This window comes from Rhinatrema bivittatum, chromosome 6 (genome assembly GCF_901001135.1).
Source record: "Rhinatrema bivittatum chromosome 6, aRhiBiv1.1, whole genome shotgun sequence".
NCBI classification, from domain to species: domain Eukaryota; kingdom Metazoa; phylum Chordata; class Amphibia; order Gymnophiona; family Rhinatrematidae; genus Rhinatrema; species Rhinatrema bivittatum.
The window spans coordinates 10,317,136-10,344,385 of record NC_042620.1 but is presented as its reverse complement, the minus strand read 5'-3'; the positions used below and the strand labels follow the sequence as shown (position 1 = coordinate 10,344,385).

Below are 27,250 nucleotides of genomic sequence, written 5' to 3'. Positions count from 1 at the left end.
TAGGAGGGAAAGCCAGTAAGGGGCCTGTCAGGGAGTGTGTGCTCACAGGCCCTGCAGGGGCCACACCCATTGAGAAAGAGGAGGGAAAGTCAGTAAGAGGCCTGTCAGGGAGTGTGTGCTCACAGGCCCTGCAGGGGCCACATCCATTGAGAAAGAGGAGGGAAAGTCAGTAAGGGGCCTGTCAGGGAGTGTGTGCTCCAGGCCCTGCAGGGGTCACACCCATTGAGAAATAGGAGGGAAAGTCAGTAAGGGGCCTGTCAGGGAGTGTGTGCTCACAGGCCCTGCAGGGGCCACATCCATTGATAAATAGGAGGGAAAGTCAGTAAGGGGCCTGTCAGGGAGTGTGTGCTCACAGGCCCTGCAGGGGCCACATCCATTAAGAAATAGGAGGGAAAGTCAGTAAGGGGCCTGTCAGGGAGTGTGTGCTCACAGGCCCTGCAGGGGCCACACCCATTGATAAATAGGAGGGAAAGTCAGTAAGGGGCCTGTCAGGGAGTGTGTGCTCACAGGCCCTGCAGGGGCCACACCCATTGATAAATAGGAGGGAAAGTCAGTAAGGGGCCTGTCAGGGAGTGTGTGCTCACAGGCCCTGCAGGGGCCACACCCATTGATAAATAGGAGGGAAAGTCAGTAAGGGGCCTGTCAGGGAGTGTGTGCTCACAGGCCCTGCAGGGGCCACACCCATTGATAAATAGGAGGGAAAGTCAGTAAGGGGCCTGTCAGGGAGTGTGTGCTCACAGGCCCTGCAGGGGCCACACCCATTGAGAAAAGGAAGCCCATGCAGGAGGAGGGGGTTGGCCTGCCACAAGGCCTGTGAATGCACAGCCCCGACAGGCCCCACATTGACTTTCCCTCCAACTGCTGCTAAGGATGATTAACAGTTTAGGGGCATTGGGCCTCCTTCTTTCCTGGGCCCACCTGCTTTTCGGGAGCTGCTTGGGCAAAATTTACACCTTTTCATATGTCTGGCAATATTGGTTCTATTATGCTAACAACAAAATGGCATGCATGACATGTACTCTTCATTCTGGGGTCTCCTTTAGATCTGGATCAAGGGCAGCCACCCAGCTGGCTCATGCCTCTGTCTAACACAGCCTCTGAGTTCCCCTTTTATGAACTCCAGTGCACCTTCCTGTGTTATGTTTTGGTGACACCTGTGACTTTTTGCATGTGTCACTGTGTTACTGTGTGGAGAGAGCCGTGGACTGGAGCACCTGAGCTAAGGGAGTTGCAAGGGTATAGGAAATAGGGAAAAACTAACTCTGGGTACTTGCACATGAAAGTTCATGGCACCAGAACCTAATGGAGACTGGTTCTGATTGAGTTGGAAGTCCAAAAGAACAAGAGGAATCTGCTGGGTCAGAAACAGCTTACTGTCTCCATTTGTAAGTCAGGTACCAGCTCTAGTATGGTTAACTCCCTTGTGATGATCATATGACAAAGGCCAGATAGATGCTAGGGTGCTTAGGAAAAGGAACCACTATTAGAGGCAATAATACCTCTCTGAGTCTTCCCCTGGAGTCCTGTATCCAGGAAGGGTGATGGCAGACCAGAGAAGAGCTATGAGATGGTGCCATCTCCAACCTAAGGCCTATGAGATGAGACATAAGGACCTACATATGCAGAACCTAGAGGAGAGGAGAGACAGGGGGAGAAGAGACAGAGGGAGAGGACAGATAGGAGGAGAGGAGAGATTTATTTATTTATAGCTTTTATATACCGTGGTTCAATTAACAGGATTAATTATCACTACGGTTTACATTACAACCAGCAAAAAACAACAGACACAGTCTTGTCTTACATAGAACATAGAACAGGGTAGCTAAACCTGGATAACATAACTAGGGTGAACGTAGGTATAGCAACAAGGGTAGACATAACTTGGGCGAAAGCTGGGAACTTATATTGGGAGGAACTAAGCTAACCTCCTTAAGGGGACATTAACATGATGATACGGACTGAAACCATGGAGGAAATGAATGGTTATGGGAAAGCTTGGCCAAACAATAAAGTCTTAAGTCTCTTCTTGAAGGTGACTGGACATTGTTCAAGTCTTAGATCAGGAGGAAGCAGGTTCCATTGCTTGGGGCCCGAAGCGGACATAGCTCTTTTTCTGAAGGAAGTCTTGATGGTAGGTGCTTGCAGAGTGCCGCTCTGGGCTAGTCTTAGAGGACGGGTGGAGGTGTGGGGTTGCAAAGGTATTGTAAGATCCAGTGGTGTGATGTTGTGTATGGCCTTGTGAGTGACTGTTAATAGTTTGTGAAGGATTCTAAACTTAATAGGGAGCCAGTGTAATTTCTTTAATATTGGAGTAATGTGATCCCTCTTGTTGGAGATGGGGGAGAGGAGAGACGGGGAGAGGAGAGACGGGAAGAGGAGAGATGGGAAGAGGGTATAGACATTCAGATGACAAGTCCCAAAGCAGTTTCTGGCGCCCCCATCCCCAACAGTACAGCACCCCCACCCCTTTCAGAACCACCCTACCTTAAAATGGATCTCGCTTTGCGGATTAGGACGCCATTTTCCAAACTCCATGTAACGGGGGTAAGGTACAGAAATCGGACCCAGGCCAGGGTGGGTGTAGGGGAGTTGTGTAATGTTTGGGGCATTGAGTGATGCCAGGTAGGTGGGGGGGGGGGGGGGACATTGAATGATATTGGTGGCTGCTGGGAGGTTGGAGGGTTTATTGGGTCACTCTGGTGGGGCGGTGGGCTTTGACTCCGTGCATAATGTAAACATTTTTTCCATTTTGGGGGAGGAGGGGCTGCCTCGATCAGTGGCCCCCAGGTTCAAATAGAGGTCAGCACTGACCCCCGCTCAACCTCCCTGTTTGGCTGTGGTTTGTTTTTTTTGTACAACTCTATTTATTACATTTTTCCAGAACAGATAACGGTCGTTCGTAATACAATAGCAACAATAACAGAGCCAAAGTTACAGAGTCACAGTCTGTATCCCCCCCCCCCCGTTTCTTATACCAATCTAGAAATCATTCAGTTTTATGAGGAAGGGAGCCACCAATCCAGGGTGGATTGTCCATTACTAAGAAATAATGAACTCTATGGAGGGAGGTTCCCGTCTCCATCTCCCTCATCCATCTGAACGTCACCAAACCAACTGGGCATCAGAGGTCAGTGTTAGAGGAGTGATGCTTCTCCAAAATATCTGTACATCTTAAAAGACAACTGCAGAGGAGGAGCAAGCCACTGCCAGGCAGGGGACTATGTAGTAGGAAAGGTAAGGATAACAGATCAAGCTGAGTGGTCCTCAGCATCCAGTCTCCTATATGACGGAGGTTTGCTGCTAGGTTGTACCATTTAAGAGTGGGTAATCCCAGGCCTCCTTTATCCCACAGTTACATTAATTGCTGCACAGAGATGCGACTTTTCCCCCTCCCCACCACAAATAAGAGCAAACTTCTTTACCATAGGATCGCAGCAAAAATGTATCCAAGTACAAGGGAAGGGCAGTCCTGGGCCTCCCACTGCACATCTAACTCTTTTCAAGGACGTGTTGTTATTTCATTGAGGCTGACCACCTTCTCAGTCGGCCACAAGAAAATATTAGCGTCAAATTGACTAGTAATGACCTTCTTTGCGTGCATTTGCATTATTCATCGCATGCAAAGTAGGCCATTGTGATAGGAGAGGGTATCTGGGCAGGGAGATGCAAAATATCACGGCCTGATGAATGACCTGGTAAGTTAGGACCTGGTAAGTTAGGACCTGGTAAGTTAGGACCTCATTTACTAAGCCTTTTTCCCATAGACACAGAATGGGAGATAAACCTTAGTAAATCAGGCTCTTAGCCACATAAGTTAGAGCTGCTATAGAGCAGGTCTAAAGTTAGCCAGCTAAACGTATCTGCCTAGCTATTAGACAGCTGGGTATATCCGGTATGTGTAGGTATGTCTGATGGAATGCATGAAGTATTCGATTCTGTGGTCTTGTTAGCTGATTTTCAGCTATTATGAGATTGATATTCAAAAGCCATTTAGATGAATATCTGTCTAAATAGCTAACTGGCTATATTTAAAGCTGCATAAGTCAGGGGCGTTCCAGGGTAGCGGGAGGTATTTCCGGGTGGGCCAGATTTAGCCGCGTATGTTATGTTATGTGGTTAACTCTGGTCACGCCATAGGGTTGTCCTAAAGTTGGCCAGATATACTTTAGGAATATTCAGTGGCTAAGTTAGCCAGATACCTATATCTGCCTAGCTCTGCAGCTCAATATCGACTTCTACATGTTTTACTTTATGTTTGAAAATAGCAGTGCATCACATGCTGGAACAGTCTTATTTCTTGATTTGCATACGTCTGTTTTTCTATATTAACTGTATGGAGTGCTTTGCATTTTGATAAATAAATCTTTAAAAAAAAATAGATAGCTGGGTATATTCAGTGACACGGCTGCGCTGCCAAGTTAACCAGTTATGTTTATTCAGCTAACTTGCTCATCAGATAGCTGCTGAATATGGACCTCTAGGAAAATAGTCCTCTTGATACAATTAGGTCAAAAGGAGGCCTGAAGCGTGATCAACAAGAAAAATATTTGTTGGAACTTTTATTTATTTCAAAAATATATAACCCGTTCACATCTGCATCTGTTTTCTGGTGAGGCACAGTGTAAAATGCATAGAATAATAAACATACATTAATACACAGAAGACATAGAAAAATCATAAAACCTGTACATAAAAATTAGACATATGAAAAAGATACTGCCAAGAGATCCAGACTGTAGAATAATGGGCAGCTGGCATACGGAGGAAGAAAGACAAAAATATTTTTACTGAGGGAAGACTCAAGTTCCAGGCTCCAATTCCACCAACCTGCTCTAGATTGGAGTCCCACCTGCCAGGAGCATTGCTCTGCTCGGACCCTGCCTCTGGTCACAGTGGCTCAGACAGCTTTGCCTAATCTGCAGGACCTGCCACCCCAGTATACAGCCTCCACTGATGTATGCAGCAAGCAACCGCCCAAAACCCTGATGTCTCATAGATTGGACAACCATTCAGGTGATCTACTCCAGGGGAGATGCCCCTTAGAGGCAAGGTCCAGCCATTGTCCACAGAGGAGTCAGAAGCCATTCATATATCTAAAGCTCTCCAACCGGAGCTCCTACAAGATCACTGTCTCCTCCACTCAAAGTCCTTCGTAGAAGCGTTCTCATTGGGGTGGGGGCTGTTCTCAAACAACAAAAGGATCAAGGGACTTGTGCCATCTCTCCAAAAGATTCACCCCTGCAACAGAAGGCCAACAGGCTGATGCCCTTTCGTGTTCTTCCAAAACCAAAGACTCCCTGAAATCTCCTCTTAAACCTGTGTCTAGCCGCCAAACTCCCCAGAAGATGAAAATATCCCATCGATGCTTCCTCCAAAAGCCTAAGCATAAAGCCTTGGGGAGGGGGCTTGGGGGGGGGGGTTACTGTAACGTTTGGCTGGTCGCAGGGAGCTCCCGAGACCAGCTGCAATTACTCAAGCCACTGCCAGCCCAGCCAGGTACTGATAAGTCGAAGACACTGCCATGCCACTTCTCCTGTGGGCTTCCCTAAGTACACATGTGCACAGCGCATCACCACTTAAAGGCCCTGCGGTGGGAATTGGAACAGCTGATGTGCATGGACGATGTCACGCAGCAATGAATATAAACCCCAGCCACACTCCCTAGCTTTGCTTCCTGATCCTTGCCGTGTTCCTGATGCTGCCTGCTTTGCCTTATCCATGCCTGCCCTGCCTGATCTCCCATAATAACCTCTGCTTCGGGTCTCGACTTTGCTTTGATCACTGCCTGCCCTGACTCTAGCCTGATTCTGGACTCTCTCATTCTGACTGACCTTTGAGACGTTTGCCTAAGTCCTGTTGGCCCCAGGAACCCAAGGGTTCAGTCTGTGGGGAATGAGGCTGGTATAGGTGAATATACAGCTTCGTCCCAACCTTCTGCTGTGGCGTTGACCATGCCACAGCAGAAGGGCTCACAACTGTGACCCTCTTTCTGCCAGTCATCCCTCTATGCATCATGGCATCCTTCTGGCTCTAGCCACTGCCTTATCACACTGATTTGCTATCTTGGGATTATCAGATATGATTATCCCAAGATCTTAGTTCCTCACTTCCCACCGTGTACTGCTCCCTTGGATTTTTGCACCCCAAATGCATGACACTGACCTTTCTAAACCTTAAATCTTAACTGACAGGCATTTGACCACTACAGGAAAATTAGTTTCTTACCTGATAATTTTCGTTCCTGTAGTACCACGGATCAGTCCAGGACACCTGGGTTGTGACTCCGCACCAGTAGATGGAGACAGAGCAAGATCTGTCGGACTTGGCTACATATAGTGACATGCCTCACACAGCCCCTCAGTCTTACGTAATGTCAAAGTAGAACAAGCTAAATAACTATACCCAATGGGTCCTGATTCAGAAACCCGAACTGGAACAAAGCTCCCCAACCGGAGAAGCGAACCAAGAAATCAAGAAATCAGATTAGGTGAACAAACAAACAGCGAGCGGACTCTCCGTTACTTCAGACCAGCAAAAACACGGGTGGGATCCTGGACTGATCCATGGTACTACAGGAACGAAAATTATCAGGTAAGAAAGTAATTTTCCTTTCCCTGTACGTACCAGGATCAGTCCAGGACACCTGGGATGTACCAGAGCCATCTTACCGAGGGTGGGAACTAGAGAGACCCGCTCGGAGTACCCTCTCTCCAAAACCCCCAGAGTCAGTGACCTGAACGTCCAACCGGTAATGCCTAGTGAAAGTGTGCAACGACTTCCAGGTGGCCACCCTGCAAATCTCTTGAGGCGACACCTGCGAGGACTCTGCCCACGAAGCCGCGTGCGACCGCGTCGAGTGAGCCCTAAGACCCACGGGCACAGGATTACCCCGAACCACATACGCCGAATCAATGGCTTCCTTGAGCCAACGAGCGATTGTAGTCCGGGAAGCTGCCCCACCTCTTTTCGGACCGGAAAAGAGGACGAAGAGGTGATCAGATACCCTGAAAGGATTAGTGACTTCCAGGTAGCGAAGGAGGACCCTCCGCACGTCTAGCTTCCGTAGTTCCCTGGATTTCGGATCCGACAAGTCTGCAACAGGGAAGGCAGGAAGCTCGATCGATTGATTCAAATGAAACGCCGACACAACTTTTGGTAAGAAAGAAGGAACCATCCGTAAAGAAACCCCTAAATCCGAGATCCTCAGGAACGGCTCCCTACATGACAACGCCTGCAACTCCGAGACTTGCCTCGCCGAGGCGATCGCGACGAGGAACACCGTCTTCAACGTAAGATCCTTGAGTGTCGACCGCTTTATTGGCTCAAAAGGCGACGAGCACAAGACGGAAAGTACCCAGTTGAGATTCCAGGACGGACAAGGATGGCGCAATGGAGGACGCAAATGCTTAGCTCCTCTAAGAAAACGCGCTATATCCGGGTGTAGTGCCAGAGACACCCCATGCACCTTGCCCCTTAGGCATCCGAGTGCCGCAACCTGAACCCGTAGGGTACTACATGAGAGACCTTTAGCAAGGCCAGCCTGAAGAAAAGCTAGAATATCGGAGAAGGAAGCCGAAATAGGATCCACGCTGCGCTTTGCACACCAGTCAACAAAGACCGCCCAGAACTGGACATAAGCCAAGGACGTGGACTGCTTCCTAGCCCGCAACAACGTGGAAACCACCGCATCCGAATAACCCTTTCTCTTCAGGCGCTGCCTCTCAAAAGCCATGCCGCGAGACAAAAGTGATCCGCATCCTCCAAACAAACGGGGCCTTGACGGAGGAGCCCTGCAAACCCCTGAAGACGAAGGGGAGCATCCACCGAAAGTTGGATGAGGTCCACGAACCACGGGCGCCGTGGCCACTCCGGTGCCACCATGATCACTGTGGACGAGTGCAGCTCTATGCGCCGAAGTACCTTGCCTATCAGCGGCCACGGAGGGAACACATACAACAACACGTCCGTCAGCCAGGGCAGAACCAACGCGTCGACGCCCTCGGCCCCTCGTTCCCGCCTTCGACTGTAAAACCGTGGGGCCTTCGTGTTCTGGAACGTGGCCATCAGGTCCATGTGTGGCGTTCCCCACCTTTCGCTGATGAAACGAAAGGCATCCTCCGCCAGTTCCCATTCTCCGGGATCCAGGTGATGACGACTGAGGAAGTCCGCCTGAACATTGTCGACTCCGGCGATGTGAGACGCCGCAATGTTGCTGAGATGTCACTCCACCCAGACCATCAAGTGTTGCGCCTCCTCCGCCACCAGCGGACTTCTCGTCCCGCCCTGGCGATTGATATAGGCCGCTGATTTGGGGACCGCCTGTCCCCGAATCAGCGGGAGAAAGGACTGCAGTGCCAGGCTTACCGCTCTGGTTTCCAGGCGATTGATGGACCATTGAGATTGAGCCCAGGACCACCGGCCCTGCACTGACCTGCCCAGGCAGACCGCTCCCCAGCCGGAGAGACTGGCATCCGTAGTGACCACCGTCCAGTCGGGCACTAGCAGGGACACTCCACACGTCAAGTGATCCGCTTCTAGCCACCAGCGCAGACTGACTCTCGCTTGAGCTGGGAGCGGCAGTGGTAGATGGAACTCTTCCGATACTGGCTTCCAGCGGGAAAGCAATGCTGATTGCAACGGACGTAGGTGGGCGAAGGCCCAGGGCACCAAAGCGAGCGTCGAGGCCATAGAACCCAAAACCGTCAGATAATCGCAAACCAGTGGAAGCCGAAGAGACAATAACCGGCGTACCTGACTCTGAAGCTTGCACACCCGCTCCCTGGAAAGAAACACCTTGCCCTGCTTGGTGTCGAACCGGGCACCCAGGTACTCCAAAGACTGGGTGGGAACCAGATGACTCTTGTTGAGATTGACCACCCATCCCAGGGACCTCAACAGATGAAGGACCCTGTCTATCGTTTGCCGACACCGACTCTCGGACTTGGCCCGAATCAGCCAATCGTCCAAGTAGGGGTGTACCAGAAACCCCTCCCGTCGGAGCTGAGCCGCCACCACTACCATTACCTTCATGAACGTGCGGGGAGCCGTGGCGAGACCGAAGGGAAGGGCCCTGAATTGATAGTGCCTGCCCAGAATGCAAAACCTGAGGAACCATTGATAAAACGGCTGGATGCCGATATGGAGGTATGCTTCTGTGAGGTCCAAGGACGTCAGAAACTCACCCAGGCGGACCGAGGCAATCACAGACCGAATCATCTCCATTTTGAAATGGGGAATGCGAAGACATCTGTTTACCCCTTTTAGATCCAAGATTGGCCGTGCTGTGCCGTCCTTCTTTGGCACAATGCTGTTTTATGTAAACCGACATGATACGAACTCCGTGAATGCCGGTATAGAAAAATACAAATAAAAAAAATAAATAAAATAAAATGGAGTAACGGCCCTCGCCTCGTTGACCGGGAGGCACGGGAAGTATCGCACCCAGGCTTTCTAGGCACCAAAGAGTACCCTCTACAGCGACGTGCTTCCGTGGACACTTGCAGGGCGACACCAGAAACTTGTCTGTCGGCGTCCGTGCAAAATCTAACGCGTAGCCTCGTCTTATCACACTGAGGACTCACTGATCCGATGTTATTTTGGCCCATTCCTCGTAGAACAACTCCAGCTGGGCTCCTACGTTTGGGATGAACGACTGGAGCTGACGCGAGGGATGGACCAACCGTATCTCATTGAGAGGTCTTGGGCCCCGGTCCCCCCGGGGCTCCCCCCTGTCTACCGAACCGTTTCCCTCGAAAGGACTGCGACCAGGAAAAGGATCGGGAGGAACCCGCACGGTATGTGGGACTGGAGGACCTCTGGGGGCGAGATTTCCTGTTTCCCCGGAACCTAGACCTACTAGGAAAAGAGGATCGAGTCCGAAACCTGTCTTCAGGCAGCTTAAAGGCCCTGTTTTCCCCGAGGGACAACATCAAATCATCTAACTCTTTGCCAAACAACAATTTTCCATTGAACGGTAGCGCCCCGAGGTGAGCCTTGGACGACCCATCCGCCGCCCAGTTGCGGAGCCAAAGGAGACGCCGCGCTGAAACAGCCAAAACCATGGATCTGGCTGAAGTACGAAGGTGGTCATATAGAGCATCAGCGCTGTAAGCTATTGCCGCCTCCAGATGGTCTGCTTGCTTGGCCTCTTCCTCCGAGAGGTCAGCATTGGCCTGGAGAACCTGGGCCCAGCGCAGGATCGCCCGCATGGCGAAGTTACTACAGATGGCCGCATGGACCCCCAACGCTGAAACCTCGAAAATCTTCTTCAGCTGCAGCTCAAGTTTTCTATCGTGTATGTCCCTGAGGGCCGTGGCCCCTGTGACTGGAATAGTCAACCTCTTCGTCATCGCAGACACCGCAGCATCCACCCTTGGCAACCGGAGAAGCTCCAGGGCATCCTCTGGCAGGGGGTAAAGTTTATCCATGGCCTTGCTGACCTTCAGGCCCAGCTCTGGCGTATCCCATTCGCGGAACAAGATATCGGATGCCGCAAAGTGGAACGGGAAAGCCACGGCTGGTCCGGTGAGACCCAGTAGCACTGGGTCCATGTTTGCGTCAAGTCGAGAGACCACCTGGAGGCGCTTCCACCCCCAGCTCCTGGAGGATAGCCGGGATAAGTGGGAAAAACTCCTCCCTCCGAAATAGGCGGACCACCTTCGGGTCATCTCCGTCGACGGCCTGCGTACCCTTGCCAGTACCAGGCTGAGAGGAACCGTCCCCCGTGGCACCATCGACCCCCCCCCCCCCCCGGGGGCTCCTCGGCCAGATCTCCCTCATCTTGCAACGGGGAATCAGTGTCCATGTCCTGAGGAATGCCTCTCAATGGACGCTTTTCTTTAGGGGGAGCTAAGGTTCTTCTCAGAGCAGCCCCGGATTTTCTTTTCCGGGATCCGGAACCTGCACCGGATCCCTTGTCGTGAGAAGATTTTCCAACTCTGCGCCTGTGGCCTTTGTACTTTAGGACTTTGCGCAATAAAAGCGCAAAGTCCGAGGAGAAGGAGGAGTCAGACTCCGACGAATATTCACTCTCGCTGGCCCCCACTGGGGATTCAGCCCCCCCCCTGGGGGCCCCCCCCCCCAAGGGTGTCTGTTGTGGGGAAAGCGCGGGAGGCATGCCGCCATCAGCCGCGGCCTCCCGCAAAATTTCCCGGGCAGTCCCCAAAATGGCCGCCACTCACGCGCTGACTGGGAAGAGATCTGCAGGCCCATCTGCAGCCTTCCCTACACGCGGCGGCGAACGCGCCGGCCGGGACCGGCCCCCCCAACCGGCCCCGGATGGCCCTCACCGCCTACAATGCAAAAAGAACAGATCCTCGCGCGCGAGCCGCATGTGCTGCAGACCGACCCCCTCAGCATCCGGAGTGAGGACGGAGCAAAAGTAAAAACTAAAACTAAAATTAACACCCGCGCTGAAACAGCCCCCCCCCCCCCCCCCCCCCGCGAAGGAACGGAGAGCCGGTGCGACAAAATAAAAGTAAAACTTTTTTTTTTTTTTTTTACTAACTGGGCACTGTCCTCGGTACTGAGGCCTGTGCTCCTGCGGGGGTGAGTGAACCGGGCTCCCCGGTGTCACCCCTCAACGCTGCTACTAGAATAGCCGGGTCCTCGACCCTAGCAGCGGCCTCTACCAGGGGGGGATGGTCCCCTCAGAACCTTCAGACCCCCCTGGGAGGCAGGACGGACGGAGGACCTTCCTTCTTCTGTTCTCCTATAGAGAAAAGCTTCCTTTTACTTTTTTTTTTTTTAAACGTCAAAAAAAAAAAGCTAAAGAACCCTAGGCCTGACTAAATACCAGGACTAGGCCAGAGGCTGTGACTGCACCTGAACCATCTACTGGAGACAGAGTAAGACTGAGGGGCTGTGTGAGGCACGTGGCTATATGTAGCCACGTCCGACAGATCTTGCTCTGTCTCCATCTACTGGTGCGGAGTCACAACCCAGGTGTCCTGGACTGATCCTGGTACGTACAGGGAATTTAGTTTTCTTTCATCACCTCTCATTCTGTTTAAGTTTCTCTGAGTTGGCGCCATACAGGTTACATGATAGTTATTAACATTTCTTTTTGGAGAAAGCATATCGGTTTACTTATATCCACTCAGGGCAATAATGAAAGTGGATGTCACAGGACAAAAGCTCATTTTCTAAATTCGACTACAAAGTACCTGCATTTAAGCAGGTATAAAGTATACACCGAAAAATACATGCAGAGATTTGATTACCCATATTTTTGAGCTGTGAACACACATGTAACTTTACCCACAGAGGGTAGAGGGGCAGGGAGCAATAATCAGCCCACGATATTATGCAGTTCACCTGCACAAACCACTTTGATTATTGCTCCTCTGAGCATGGATGAGTAGCAAAGACTTTTATTAACCATAAACACTAATATCGTTTCAAAAATGAAATACAAGTTAGACTGAAAATAGCTAATCATTACAAAAGCATCAGCATAAGAATCTGCATTTTTTTGCCAATCAGCACTGGAAATAAGTGACAAATGAGGCTGAGCTGAGCTCAAATGAGCTGCACAGGACTCCATACCTAGGCACGATCCAGTCACCTTTAGCACAGATCTGATGATGCTCCCAACAGGAACTACAGAGAAGTAATCCACGCTCTCAGCACCCACTATGTGAGGCGCAAACTGCACTGGGATCTGCAGTTTCCCGTAGGCTGGTGCCTCTGCCTGAGTAACAGTGCAGAAGAAAACGTCATCTTCGAGTGATGATGGCTGCTTCATCCTCTCAATGCGAAACTGAACACTAACCTGAGGCACCAAGAGGAAAAAGCTGTCAGAGCATTTATTACTCAGGCTTCAGCACCCCCAACTGCTTCTTTGAGTTTAAGCACTTCCACAAAACACAGAGGGAGATTCTGTGGCAAGAGTCAGAAAATTCTGCAGTATAGCCTTCGAGACCCTGCAGCACATTTATTCTACGTTTCTAAATATGTCCAAAATTTACTGCAAACCTATATAGCATTTCAAAATTTACTTTGAAAAAAACTGAAAATGGATACATTGTCAGATATTTGGCAGAGTGCTGCCGACTTTAAGCTCCACTAAATATGGCTGGGTAAACTTGTCCGGCTAATATCAGGACTGCTCTCACGCACACCCCGACAGAGGCAGATAAGTTATCCATCCTGGAACATCCCCAGAATGCCTGCAAGCTGTCCGGCTTAACTTTTATCTGACTAAACAGGTAGCTGGACAAGATGGATGCAGCCAGAGCAGTGAACTTAGCTGGACAAACCATGCAAACTTTCCAAGCTTGCTGTGTGTCTCGAGTATACTTTGGTTCTTTTCCCATTCCTTGCATCACAGTTTGGATTTATATGTCACCCTCCTCGACTCACAGCACATCTATACAATAAATGCAATAAGAAGTATCTCTCCCCCAGTCTCTCTGCTCACAAGGGGTCAAGGACATGCAAACCACTTCTCCCAGTCGCTCTCTATTGCAGTTCTCTGTTTCACTTCCTGCTTTCCATTTTCTTCCCTCTCACTCCTCTCTCTCTTTTCCATTTGCCCTCTTTAGTCTTCTCCTGCCCTTCTAGAGGCTCTTCTTCCTTCCTTCCTTCTCTCCTCCTGCCCTCCCTCGTCCTATCTTCTTTATCTTTCCTCTAATCCTCTTTCTGTCCATTTACACCCCACTTTTCCCCCTCCCCCCTAATCTGCTCCCCCCAATGATTTGCTCTGCTTCTCCTTTTCCTCTCTCCTTTCCCACAATCCTCTTTTCCTCCTTCTTCCCCCAAATCTAGCTCCCCACCTCCCGACCCCACCTTCCTCCTGGCCAGATCACCCTTTCTCCAGAGAAGGCCGGTTTCAAGCCATGTCCTCCTCTTCCTCTGCCGCCCAGGGCCTGTGTAGGATTATCTATCTAGTGAAAGCCACGAGTCCAGCCCCAAGAAGCAGAGGACGATGACAAGGCCTAAAGCCAGCTGCGAGAGAATCAGTTAGGGACATGCAGGGGAGGGAGAGAGGAGAGACTGGTACTGATATGGGGGAACAGGGAGAAAGGCTCTCCAAGCAGCTGCCTGCCTGAAGTTGCTCTTTCCATTTTAGCTGGCTGATTTCCTACAGGGATTGCCAAAGTCTACGTCAAAAGCCAGATTTTGTGGTGCTTGCCATGAGCAAAGAATTACAGGAAAGCAGGCACTGTGACTATAGGAAGCCAAATCCAGAATGTTACCACTGATATACGACACTGAGTGTACCAGACCTAGAGTATTACTAGATGAAGTGCATATTCTACACAGGGCAGGATTTATATGTTGGGCACCCATAGTCAGCAGGGAAAGGGGGTCGACTTTCACCCCCACCCCCACCCCAAAGTCAAGGGGGGCGAGGGAGCCTCTCCTGTCTGGTCCTGCTCCTTATCTCTAAGACACGGCAGAGTTCTGCACCAGCAGTAACAGCAGCACAGCTTTAAAAGGGAAATATAGTACGGGGTCGCACTCTCCAGGCTCTGTGGTGCCTCACCCTCTCCACCCACAAAGCCTTCCTGTTACTGTGCAAACCCATGCAAGGGAACACTGCACGGCTTGGAGAGAAGGAGCAGCGACAATGCTCGGGTGCCTGGCAAAATTTGGCACCGGAAGCAGTTGCTTATGTTGCCGCTGCCTAAATCTGGCCCTCATTCTAGCTTGTAATCGAGGTTTCTAGCACATTGTATTATCTCTGCCCTTTACAAACTCTCTGGGATCCCACCTTGCTGGGCACGTACCGAGGACATGTTGATTACTTCCATACATTTCTCTACTGTGGTGCCAATAGCAATGGGGCCAAAACGAAGCTGGGCGTGCTGCTGCCCTGCAGAGGAAGGTGTGTCTTCTGAACCATGAATCAAAAGGTGTGGATATTTAGCTGTTAAAAATAATAAAAAAATACAAGTAATACAGTGAAGGCAAATGTTTGGGGCTCTTGGGGTTCGTGAAATCCTTGATGGAAAAATGCTCTGTGTTTACCAGCAACGAGTCAATTAAGCACACACATAATTCTCTAGGGCATTCCACTCACCGGAGAGGTGCCCTGTCCTCAGACTGTAATCTAACACAGTAAACAAAGACCAACTGACCCAGTTGCCTTCATGTCTGGTTTTCTACCACTATGGGTAGATATGCATTTTGGAGGTAAAGGCAATGCAACTGCCATCGAATTCCAATTACATATCACATTTTATATAATTACTCAGTTATAGGGCTCCATTTCATTTGTTCTCTCACTCAAGCATAATGAAACTATAGGAAAATTGGTTCTTACCTGCTAATTTTCATTCTTGAAGTACCACGGACCGGTCCAAACGAGTGGGATTATGCATCCCTACCAGCAGATGGAGGCAGAGAACAAAACTGTAAGGCACTGCTACATAACCAAGAGTGCCACCTGCAGCCCCTCAATACTGACCTATACCCAAGCCAAGTTTTCTACAAACCCCAATAACCCTGGGCAAACAGAGACTTAAAGGCAGAGTCCCCTGCCAACTAGGCCCCCTTGATTTAACACAAAATATATACCAAACTATGTACACTTTGCACTACTCTGAGTATATCATATGCCAGCTCTGCCAGCTCAACCATATCCATAAGCGAGGAATTCTTTCCACAGATGGGGGGCGGGTCTCTGTACTGATCCATGGTACCTTCAGGAATGAAAATTAGCAGGTAAGAATCAATTTTCCTTTCTGTTCGTACCCCAGATTAGTCCAGACAAGTAGGATGTACCCAGGCCACTCTATTCTGGGTGGGAACTTGAAATACCCACACGCAAATCATTCTCCCCAAACGTCGCCTCTTCTGGGGTTCACACGTTTAAGCGGTAACGTTTGGTAAAAGTGTGAAGAGAAGACCACATCACAGCAAGACAAATCTCCTGCGGAGAAAGCAGTTGATACTCCACCCACAAGGTCGCCTGTGTCCTAGTGGAATGCGCTGGCAACCCCTCCAGCACCGACCGGCCCTTACAGATGTAAGCTGAAGCTATCGTCTCTTTTAACCATCGTGCAATAGAGCCCTTGGAAGCCTTATTTCCCTTCTTTGCTCCACTGAACAGGACAAATAGATGATCAGATCTACAAAAGGCATTCGTCACCTTGAGATATTTCAAAAGAATTCTATGCACATCCAATAAGTGAAGCTCTCTAGCCATCAGAGTGTCGGCTGTCAAGTTCGGAAAGGCCGGAAGCTCGACATCTTGATTAAGGTGAGAGGAGGAGACCACCTTAGGCAAAAAAGATGGAACCGAATGCAAAGAAACCCCATCCTCTGAAAAGCAGAGTAAAGTTCCCCACATGACGCTTGCAGCTCAGATATTCACCTAGCCGAACAGATGGCCACCAGAAAAACAGTCTTCAGGGTTAAATCCTTCAACGACACCCTTTGCATTGGCTCGAAGGGAGGGTCACATAGTACCCGAAGAACCACATTCAGATTCCATGCTGGACAGATCTTCCTCACCAGAAGACGCAGGTGTTTTGCCCCTTTTAGAAAACAAGTCACATCTGGATGAGACACTAATGGTCTACCCTGAATCCTGCCAAGAAGGGAAATCAAGGCTGCTACCTAGACCCAAAGGTCAAACCCTTCACCAAACTACTCTGCAAAAAGGCCAGGATCTGTGGAATGTCCACCTTTAAAGACTGCACCCTGTTCTGCAAACACCAAGATTTGTAAACTCCAGGTGAGTGGGGCACGACGATTCGGCCCCACTCACCTGGAACCGCCTCCCAGCAGCAACACTGAACTCAGCATGTCGAGCACTGCTGCTTCCTCTCTTCTTCTGTTTTCTTTTTTTTTTTTTATTCAAAAAATAAATTAAAGAGTCACACCCAGAAGAGAAAGAAATGAAATATTTTCTTGCTTATGGCGAAGGAGGCTGACAACAGGAGGTGACAGGGACCCAGAGAGGATGAGGGAACCGGAACCTCCGCATTATCACCCTCCCTGAAGACAAAGGCCGAACTAACACAGGGATCACCAACCCCCTGCTCACCCTGCTCTACCAGAAGAATGGCCTACGAAGGAGCCTAACACCTCGGGGAGTCGAGATCTCCTCTCTCTTCTTTTTTCTTATTTTTTTCTGAAAATCCAGACTGCAAGTTTGCACCTGTCATCTGCTGGAGACAGAGAAATACTGAGGGACTGCAGGTGGCGCTCTGTTACGTAGCAGTGCCTCAAGGTTTTGCCTCCATCTGCTGGTAAGGATGCATAAACCCACTTGTCTGGACTGATCCGGGGTATGAATAAGAAACTGTAAAAGAAAATTAGGTTCTTACCTTCTGCTAATTTTTGTTCCTGTAGTACCGAGGATCAGTCCAGACTCCTGGGTTTTGCCCCCCCTCTAGCAGATGGAGACAGAAGTTTATAAACAAAAACTCCGCCTATATCTAGGCTGGTGCCACCTACAGTCTGGCAGTATTACTTAATGTCAAAGCAGCAGGACAACCCGCAACATATAACCATGATAACACTCAAAATACCTCAAAACTGTGCCAAAAACGAAGCATTAACTCCACCCAACTGGGTACCGAACTCGAGGTAACCAACAAAAAGTCTTCCTGATTCAGTTAACAAACACACAGTCCACACAACCTCTCCCGGCAGAAATAACACTGGGCGGGACTCTGGACTGATCCTCAGTACTACAGGAACGAAAATTAGCAGAAGGTAAGAACCTAATTTTCTTTTCCCTGTACGTACCAGGATCAGTCCAGACTCCTGGGATGTACCAGAGCTTACCTTACTTAGGGTGGGAGCCGGAGAGGCCTGCTCTAAGCACCCCTTCTCCAAATCCCGACGACTCTGGCACTTTCACATCCAAACGATAGTGCCGGGCAAAAGTGTGGACCGATTTCCAGGTGGCCGCCCTACAGATCTCCTCTGTAGGTATATGGTGGCATTCTGCCCAGGAAGCAGCCTGGGCTCGAGTAGAGTGAGCTCTCAGCCCCACAGGCAACGACCTCCCCTGCAACAGGTACGCCGACCGAATGGTTTCTTTCAACCACCGAGCAATCGTAGTCTTGGAGGCCGCCTTACCCCACCTTGAACCACCATAGAGTACGAAAAGATGGTTGGATTCCCTGAAGGCATTAGTGACTTCCAAATAATGTAGCAGCACGCGCCGCACATCCAACTTATGAAGATCCTTAGCCATAGGGTCTGAAGACGGCACCTGCCCAAAAGATGGCAACTCTACCGTTTGATTCACGTGAAACGATGAGACCACCTTGGGTAAAAAGGACGGTACCGTCCGCAACGAGATTCCCGAATCCGAAATCCGCAAAAAAAGGCTCCCGACACGACAGAGCCTGAAGCTCAGAAATCTGCCGTGCCGAGACCATGGCCACCAAGAATACCGCCTTCAGAGTTAAATCCTTAAGCGTGACACTGCGAAGAGGCTCAAAAGGTGCCGCACACAACGCTTTAAGGACAACATTCAAATTCCAAGACGGACACGGCTGTCGAAACGGAGGGCACAAATGCTTTGCCCCCCAAAGGAAGCGCACCACATCCGGATGCGCCGCCACCGAAGCTCCATGCACTAGACCTCGAAAAGAACCTAACGCCGCTACTTGCACCCTCAAGGAACTACAGGAAAGTCCCTTGGATAACCCGTCCTGGAGAAACAGCAGTATGTCCGGGATAGCCGCTCGGGTAGGCGCTACGCTGCGCTCCAAACACCAAGACTCAAAAAGTCTCCACACTCGCACATAATACATAGACATAGACTTCTTTCGGGAACGCAAAAGAGTAGATACCACCGTTTCAGCGTACCCCTTAGATTTCAACCGCTGCCTCTCAAAAGCCATGCCGCTAGACAAAAGCGATGTACCAGGTCGAAACAAACGGGCCCCCTGATGCAGGAGGTCCGGAAGAAACGGGAAACGAAGCGGCCCCTCGACCGCTAGATTCAGCAGATCCGCAAACCACGGCCTCCTTGGCCATTCCGGGGCGACCATGATCACGTCCGCCGGATGCTGCTCTATTCGACGCAGCACCCTTCCTATGAGCGGCCACGGAGGAAACACATAGCGCAACACATCCATCGGCAACGGCACCACCAGCGCGTCTATGCCTTCCGCTGACGTCTCCCGTCGGCGAGCAAAAAACCGGGGAGCTTTCGCATTCTTGAACGTAGCCATCAGATCTACCGCTGGTGTGCCCCACCGATCGCAGATGAGTCGGAATGCTTCTCCCGCGAGCTCCCACTCTCCGGGATCCAGCCAATGGCGACTGAGAAAATCCGCCTGGACGTTTTCTACACCGGCTATGTGAGAGGCCGCAATACTGCTCAGGTGGGCCTCCGCCCATATCATCAACGACCGAGCTTCGGCCGCCACCGGCTGACTCCTGGTTCCCCCCTGTCGATTGATGTAAGCTACCGTGGTCGCATTGTCCGACAGAATCCTGACCGACCGACCGCGGATGAGCGGGAGGAACCTCAACAGAGCCAGCCGCACTGCTCGCGTTTCCAACCGATTGATGGACCATGACGCCTCCCGAGCCGACCATGTTCCCTGAACCGCCTGCCCGAGGCAGACCGCTCTCCAACCGAGCAGGCTGGCGTCCGTGGTAACCACCGTCCATTATGGAGTCTCCAACGACACCCCTCGACTCAAATTGGTCTGGCAGAGCCACCACAGCAAGCTGTCTCTGGCGTCTTGGGTCAATGGCAAGCTGAGGAAATATTCCTCCGAGACTGGGTGCCAGCGGGAGAGCAACGCTGACTGCAAGGGACGCATATGAGCGAACGCCCATGGAACTAACTCCAGCGTGGAGTTCATAGAGCCCAATACCTGTAAATAATCCCATACTACTGGTACTGGCTTGCGTAACAACCTTTGGATCTGAGCTTGCAACTTTATTTTGCGATCCTGCGTGAGTGCCACCGTGCCTTGACACGTGTCGAACAAAGCTCCCAAATATTCCAGGAATTGAGACGGCACCAGATGGCTCTTGGCTACATTGACCACCCAACCCAGCGAGCGTAATAGATGTAGAACTCGCTGGACCGCCAGATGACAAAGTTCTCTTGATTTGGCCCGAATCAGCCAATCGTCCAAGTACGGATGCACCAACAGTCCCTCTTCGCGGAGTCTCGCTGCCACCACCACCATAATCTTGGTGAACGTGCGCGGAGCCGTTGCCAGACCAAAAGGCAACGCCTGAAACTGGTAATGCTGCCCCATTATCGCAAACCGGAGAAACCGTTGGTGCTCCTGTCAAATGCCAATGTGAAGGTACGCCTCCGTGAGATCCAGAGAGGCCAGAAACTCCCCCTTTCTCACCGACGCGATTACGGACCGTAAGGTTTCCATCAAAAACGCGGTACCCTTAGACACTTGTTGACACTCTTCAGATCGAGAATGGGACGAAACGTTCCCTCTTTCTTGGGTACTAGAAAATAAATGGAATAACGGCCCTTTCGGAGCTCGCCCAAGGGGACCGGCACTATGGCTCCTAGATCGCGCAGCCGAGCCAGAGTCTCCCGCACCGCTCGACGCTTTTCTGAAAACCCGCAAGGAGACACCAGAAAGCACTGAGGCGGGCGGTGTGAAAAATCTAACGCGTAGCCGGGTCTTATCACCTCTAGTACCCACTGATCCGACGTGATTCTGGTCCATTCCTCGTAAAACCGGCCTAACCTGCCGCCAATCTTGGGAATGGGGGAATGGACCGGCCTCACATCATTGCGCTGGCTTATCGCCCTGTGCAGTCAGACTGGCTCCCGGACGGCCGAAACGGCGCCCACGAAAGGACTGCGAGTACGATTGCTGTCGGGTCGCACTGTGACGGAACGAAGAGTTCGATCCTCGAGCCGCCCGTGGTCTACGACCCCCACGAAAACGAGGACGAGAGGCTGGAGTCCCCCGGTAACGGTGTCTATCCTCCGGGAGACGATGCACCTTATTATCCCCCAAGGACTCAATTAGGTCCTCCAACTCCTTGCCAAACAGCAACTTCCCTTTAAAGGGAAGGGAGCCCAACCTAGCCTTGGAGGTGCCATCCGCCACCCAATGGTGGAGCCATAACAGCCATTGCGCCGCCACCGCAGAGACCATGGTCCTTGCAGAAGTGCGGAGGAGATCATAAAAAGCGTCCACACTATAAGCGATGACCGCTTCCAGCCGACTTGCCTGCCTCACCTCGCCCGACGACAGGGACTCATTGGCCAAAAGCTGCTGCGCCCAGCGAAGACCTGCTCGCAACGAAAAATTACTACAAATTGCTGCCCAGATTCCCAACGCCGAAACTTCAAAAATACGCTTTTGCTGAACTTCCAGCTTCCTATCCTGTATATCTTTAAGCGCCGTACCTCCCGTCACCGGGATGGTGGTCTTCTTTGTTACCGCCGCCACCGCTGAATCAGTCTTTGGCAGGCGCAAAAGTTCCAGAAAGTCCTCCGGTAGTGGATATAACTTATCCATGGCTTTTGCAACTTTTAGGCCCAAATCCGGAGTATCCCACTCCTTAAAAAGTAAATCCGAAGCCGAAAAGTGTAGCGGGAACGCCGAAGACGGGCCCCGGAGCCCCAAGACGACCGGATCCGTCTGTCCAAGACGAGACTCAACTTGGGGAAGTGGAATTCCCAGCTCCCCCAGGATCTCCGGAATGAGGGGTCCTAACTCATCCTTATGAAATAACCTGACTACCTTCGGATCATCCCCCTCCGCTCCATGTGGTGCCCCGGAACCCTTAGACCCGGCTCTCCTTCCCCTTCAACCCCCCTCGGGGGCTGGGATGGGAACTCCAGATCCTCCTCCGGCTCCTCTAGCTCCTCCGACTCCGACGAGGAGTTCTGAGAAACCTCCGCCCCCCGAGAGCGAAGGGGCCTGGCCCGAGCCAGCCCCCCCCTCCCCCGGACCGGCTTCCGTACTTTCTCCGCCGGAGCCCCAGTGTCAAATGCAGGGGTCCCCTGAATCCTTTTTCTGGCCAGGCGCCGGGCTTTAAAAGCCTTATGCATAAGTAAAATGAACTGGGAGTTAAAGGAGGAGTCTGATGACCCCTCCTCATCACCCCCTTCCCCGGGGGAATCAGCACTAGGTGCCATGAGCCCTGCTGGCCTGTCCTCCCCCGCAGGACCCCGCTGGGGGGACAAATGCGGCGGGTCCACCAACTCTCCGTTGCCTCGCCGGCCCGCGTTAATCTCGGCGGTCCGCGCCGAGAAAATGGCCACCGTTCCCGCCGAAAACGCCATCAAAATGGCCGCCGCCCCCTGTGAAGACGCCGACGACCGCTCCGAGAAGGCTGAGACCGCGGAGGAAGACCCATCGCGCGACTGCCTACCCCTCCGGGTCCCTGAATCTACCGCCGATCCCCCCTCTCCGCCGCTCACGCAGCCTGAACACAGGCTGTCACGCGACAGCCGCGCTGCCGCGGATCCGCAGGCCCTGCAAGCAGCCTGCCTGGGCATCGAGAACGCCGCGGAGTGGGGAGGGAGACCGAGACCAAAAAAAAAAATTTCCCCGAAGCCTCCCCGGATCGCCGAGCCTCAGACACCACAAGGAAGTAAGTCACTCACAAGCAAACAGCACACACACACAAGAGAAAAACGGAATTATCCTTTTTTTTTTTTTCTTTTTTTAAACTTTTTAAACTTTACCTCGGATCCGGAGCTGGCTGGGGGGAGTGAGCCGGGACCCCCAGTATCACCCCCAGGCCTGAAAATGCCGGTACGTGGGGCTCCCCCACTCCTCGGCAGCCTCTACCAGGAGGAATGGTCCCCTCAGGACCTTACCTTCCCCTGGGAGGCGGGGACTGGGAGCAGCAGGCAAGCCTCTGCGGTCCTTCCCCTCTGAAATCACAACACCTACCTTCCTGTCAAACATTTTCTCTCTTCTTTTTTTTTTTTTTAAACACCTAACTTAGGCCCTCAACAGACTGTAGGATTTTGCACCCTCTCCACCTGCTAGGAGACAGAAGAATACTGCCAGACTGAAGGTGGCACCAGCCTAGATATAGGCGGAGTTTTTGTTTATAAACTTCTGTCTCCATCTGATAGAGGGGGGGCAAAACCCAGGAGTCTGGACTGATCCTGGTACGTACAGGGAATATCTCTTGTGTCAATACTTTAAAATATATCACAGTCTAACTAAAGCTTTAGCATAAGGCTATTAAAATGGCTGCATTGAAGACTGGACCCATGGCTCGGACAGCAGCCCCATGGCACACATGAACTGGGTTTGGTTTCCCCTATCTGATGGGGCCTACTAAAAGTGGTGCACTCAGGCCCAGAGAAAGTGGAAAGGCAGCTGCCACTGCCAAAGATTCAGAAATGTCATCCATCCTGCAACCACCCATGCAAGCTATTTGGAGAGGGAAAAATTGGAAAACAAAATTACTGGCAGTATTTTACTTTTTGCTCTTGTTCATATTGCTTCCTTCCACTCTGTTGGCACACACCATGGTACCAGCTGATATCAAAGGAAAACACGAGGTATGTCTCTGATGTCATCACCAGTAAATAAGATCGTTTACACTATGTCACTTGGATTAACATAAACTTCTGATCGCAAATTTGTTTCTCTGATCCCAAATGCAATAAAAAGATAGCTTTCCTGACTGAAAGGAGAGCCCGAAGTCACTGGTTCTAGAGCTGGCTAGAAAAGATTGTTCACACCATTTCTACCTTGGACATGCAAAGTTTCTTCTCCTGATTAGACCAGAGGTGGCCAGCTCCGGTCCTGGAGAGCTACCAAAAGGCCGGATTTTCAGGAGATCCTCAATGGATATACATGAGATAGATTTGCATGCATTGCCTCCAATGTATGCAAATCTATCTTATGATTATTCGTTGTGGCTATCCTGAAAACCTGGCTTGTTGTGGCGCTCGAGGAACAGAGTTGGTCATCCTTGGATCAGACGTTTTGATAGTCCTGATTTACTACTAGTGACCTTAAGCTGGGATAGATCTTACCAACAGATATTAGCTGGATATTCTTTTGCTGCTTCCAGTTGACTCCAAACTGACAGGTTGCTGTCATCTCATACGGCAGAGCTACTTTTGGCTTGAAGATAACCTTTATCTTGCACTCCTTCTTTAACTCCAGTGTGCCACTAGGCGGAAAGACACTGAAAGGTTCTGGTACCTCCCATCTAAAATCTATCTGCAACTCACTGGAAGAAACAGAAAGAAAGAACTGATGGTTAGAGATTAGATTCCAGAATGATAAGCACTTGGGAAATAAGGAAAGAAAGATCTCCTAACATCTTCTGAATGGTATAAATTGCATTCAGGGTGACATACATAAAACATAGACACAAAATGGGAAAAAACCTTTAATGTCTTAGTTTCTATAGGTCAAACATCTCATTAGAATTAAGGGACACTCCATGAAACTAACTGATAGCACATTTAAAACAGATCGAAGAGAGTATTTTTCAGTCAATGCACAGTCCTCTTCACCCAAGCAGACCAGTCCAGACAAGTGAGTTATGCTTCCTAATCAGCAGATGAAGACAGAGGTCAACAGGTTCGCTGATGTCACTCCTTACAGGCATCCATGCTGACCTCATCCTTCCAATATTCTCCGTCTCCTGCAGATGGCAAGCAAGCATCCCATGCTGTGGACTGAGACCTGGACAAATGTAGACGAATCTGAGAAAGGGCTACTCATGAGTCTAGCACTCCCTCCCTCGGTTGAGTTTAGTGCTGGGTCTGGATCAATCAGAACTTGGCAGCTACTGAAGTGAAAGCCGGGTTCTTCCTTCTTCAGTAGAACAGTGTCACAACCAGGAAACTGCCAAGTTATGCCGTTGCCTTGGGGGTAAGGGTTTTTGACCTTTTCTGGCACCCTCCCCAGCAACCCTTCTGTCTCTTTCAACCTGGGAAGAATGTCTTTAAAAAGCAACCCCAGATCAGGCCAGACTCCTGGGATTTGTCTCCCTGCCAGCAGATGGAGACAGAGAAAGTTTCACTGACACTTTACATAAGTGATCTGGAAAGGAATATGATGAGTGAGGTTATCAAATTTGCAGATGATGCAAAATTATTCAGAGTTAAATCACAAGCAGATTGTGATACATTACAGGAGGACCTTGCAAGACTGGAAGATTGGGCATCCAAATGGCAGATGAAAAGTCGATGTAAAGAATATGGAGGCAAAGGGATAGATGCACTGATTCAGTCATGTATGTATTCCCTCCATTATCACTGATAGATAAGACAAGAAGAAAAATAGAGAAGGAAAAGAGTTAGGTCTTCTAGTGGCACCAGACTGGCCAAAGAGATCATGATCATGGTATGTAGGCCTAATGAGGTTACCAATGATCACCCTCTGTAGCTATCAGGTGCCCGAGATATTCTATTTAAGGGTCCAATAGTAATGGAAGATTCATCTCCATTTATCTTATGGCATGGCTCTTGAAAAGTCAAGATTATGTAAAAAAGATACTCTTCCTCTGTAATTTCTAATTTGTTAACAGCAAGAAAGAATTCAACATTAATAGCCAGGGCCGGTGGAAGCACTAAGCTGACTAGGCGGCTGCCTGGAGTGTCACTGGTCTGGGGGCGGCGATGGCATGGCTTCTTCCCACCGCATGGCCCAGAAGAGGAAGTGGTGGGTCCGCGCATCCAAGAAGAAGGAAAGGCCATGCTGTCGTGGCCCGAAGCAGGAGAAAAATGGCACATCTCCCAGACTGTCGCAGACACAGACATGCTCTCACAGATATACACACACAGAAATGCTCTCCTAGACATGCACACACAGACATGCTCTCACAGATATACACACACAGAAATGCTCTCCTAGACATGCACACACAGACATGCTCTCACAGATACACTCTCTCACTTTCTCCCCCCTCCCCATCAGGAGCACAATGGCAGCCTCCTCCTTCAGCCCCATGGCAGATGGGACTTCATCTTTCTTGAGGCTGTGGGGGCTGAAGGAGGAGGCTGCCATTGTGCTTATTTTTTTATATACCGACATTCAATTGAGATATCACATCGGTTTACATTCAGGTACTGTAGGTATTTCTCTATCCCCAAAGGGCTTACAATCTAAGTTTTTGTACCTGAGGCAATGGAGGATAAAGTGACTTGCCCAAGGTCACAAGAAGCAACAACGGGACTCGAATGCTGGTCTCCTGGTTTGTAGTCCACTGCTCTAACCACTAGGCTATTCCTCCTGAGCTTCACCACCCTCGGAGCTATTCATAGAAATGGCTCATGGCAAGAAAGAGCCTGTAACTTGGAGATTTGCCTCGCCAAACAGACTGCCACCATAAAAACCATTTTCAAAATAAGCAGCTGCAAGAAGAGATCACTCAGTGGCCAAAACGTGGGACCCGCCAAAAATCTCAATAACAGATTAAGATCCTAAAAAGGCACTGGCAGACGCAAAGGAGGACATAGATGCTTGACTCCCTTCAAGAACCTAGACACATCTGGATGGAAGGACAAGAGCCTACCATTAATTTGCCCTCTAGCGTGCGAGAGCTACCACCTGCACCTTCAGGGTATATAGGTCGAAATCTTTAACCAAACCCTCCTGCAAAAATTCCAAAATCAGTGGAATCTCTATTCTAAGAGGTTGAAAATCTCTCACTCTGCACCAGTTCTTGAATACTCTCCAAACCATAATAAAAGCCAGAGGTAAAAACCTTCTAGCGTGAAGCAATATGGATATCACTGATGGAGAATAACCATGTTTCAGCAGAAGAGACCTCTCAACGGCCAAACCATAAGCCAAAACCGACACAGATCATCATGCACTATCTGCCCCAATACAGAAGATCCTCCTTGACCAGCAGCCTCATAAGACTGTCCACTAAGGGCCGGATTTTAAAAGGGTTACGCGCATAAGGTACGCGCATAACCCTTTTAAAACGCCCCTGTGCGCGCCGAGCCTATGTTGCATAGGCTTCCGGCGTGCGCAAAGCCCCGGGACGCACTAAGTCCCGGGGCTTTCCTGGGGGGGGGCATTTCAGGGGGTGTGTCGCGATCCGCGCGTCATCGGGGGGCGTGCCGCGTTCAGCGCGTCATCTGGGGGCGGAGCCGCAGGCATGGTTTCGGCCCGGGGGCATTCTGGGGGTGTGGCCACGGCCTCTGGACCAGCCCGCGGACCGGAACATGAAGCGCGGCAGCCGGCCCGGCGCGTGCAAAGTTACACCTGCTTCAAGCAGACGTAACTTTTGTGATAGAGGTAGGAGGGGTTTAGATAGGGCTGGGGGGGTTAGTTAGGGGAAGGGAGGGGAAGGTGGGGGGAGGGCGAAGGAAAGTTCCCTCTGAGGCCGCTCCGATTTC

General features: G+C 50.7%; 1 protein-coding gene across 3 annotated transcripts in view; it reads right to left on the bottom strand.

The window, feature by feature from the left end:
* Nucleotides 1-27,250, bottom strand: part of CFAP65 (cilia and flagella associated protein 65) — a 401,443-nt gene that overhangs the window by 326,253 nt on the left and 47,940 nt on the right. For all 3 annotated transcript variants that reach the window (XM_029605027.1, XM_029605028.1, XM_029605029.1), the window contains exons 6-8: nt 23,921-24,120; nt 14,733-14,872; nt 12,547-12,772 (exon numbers count right to left, since the gene is read on the bottom strand). In XM_029605027.1, coding sequence (XP_029460887.1) covers nt 12,547-12,772; nt 14,733-14,872; nt 23,921-24,120 — 566 coding nt within the window. The remainder of the gene's footprint in view (nt 1-12,546; nt 12,773-14,732; nt 14,873-23,920; nt 24,121-27,250) is intronic.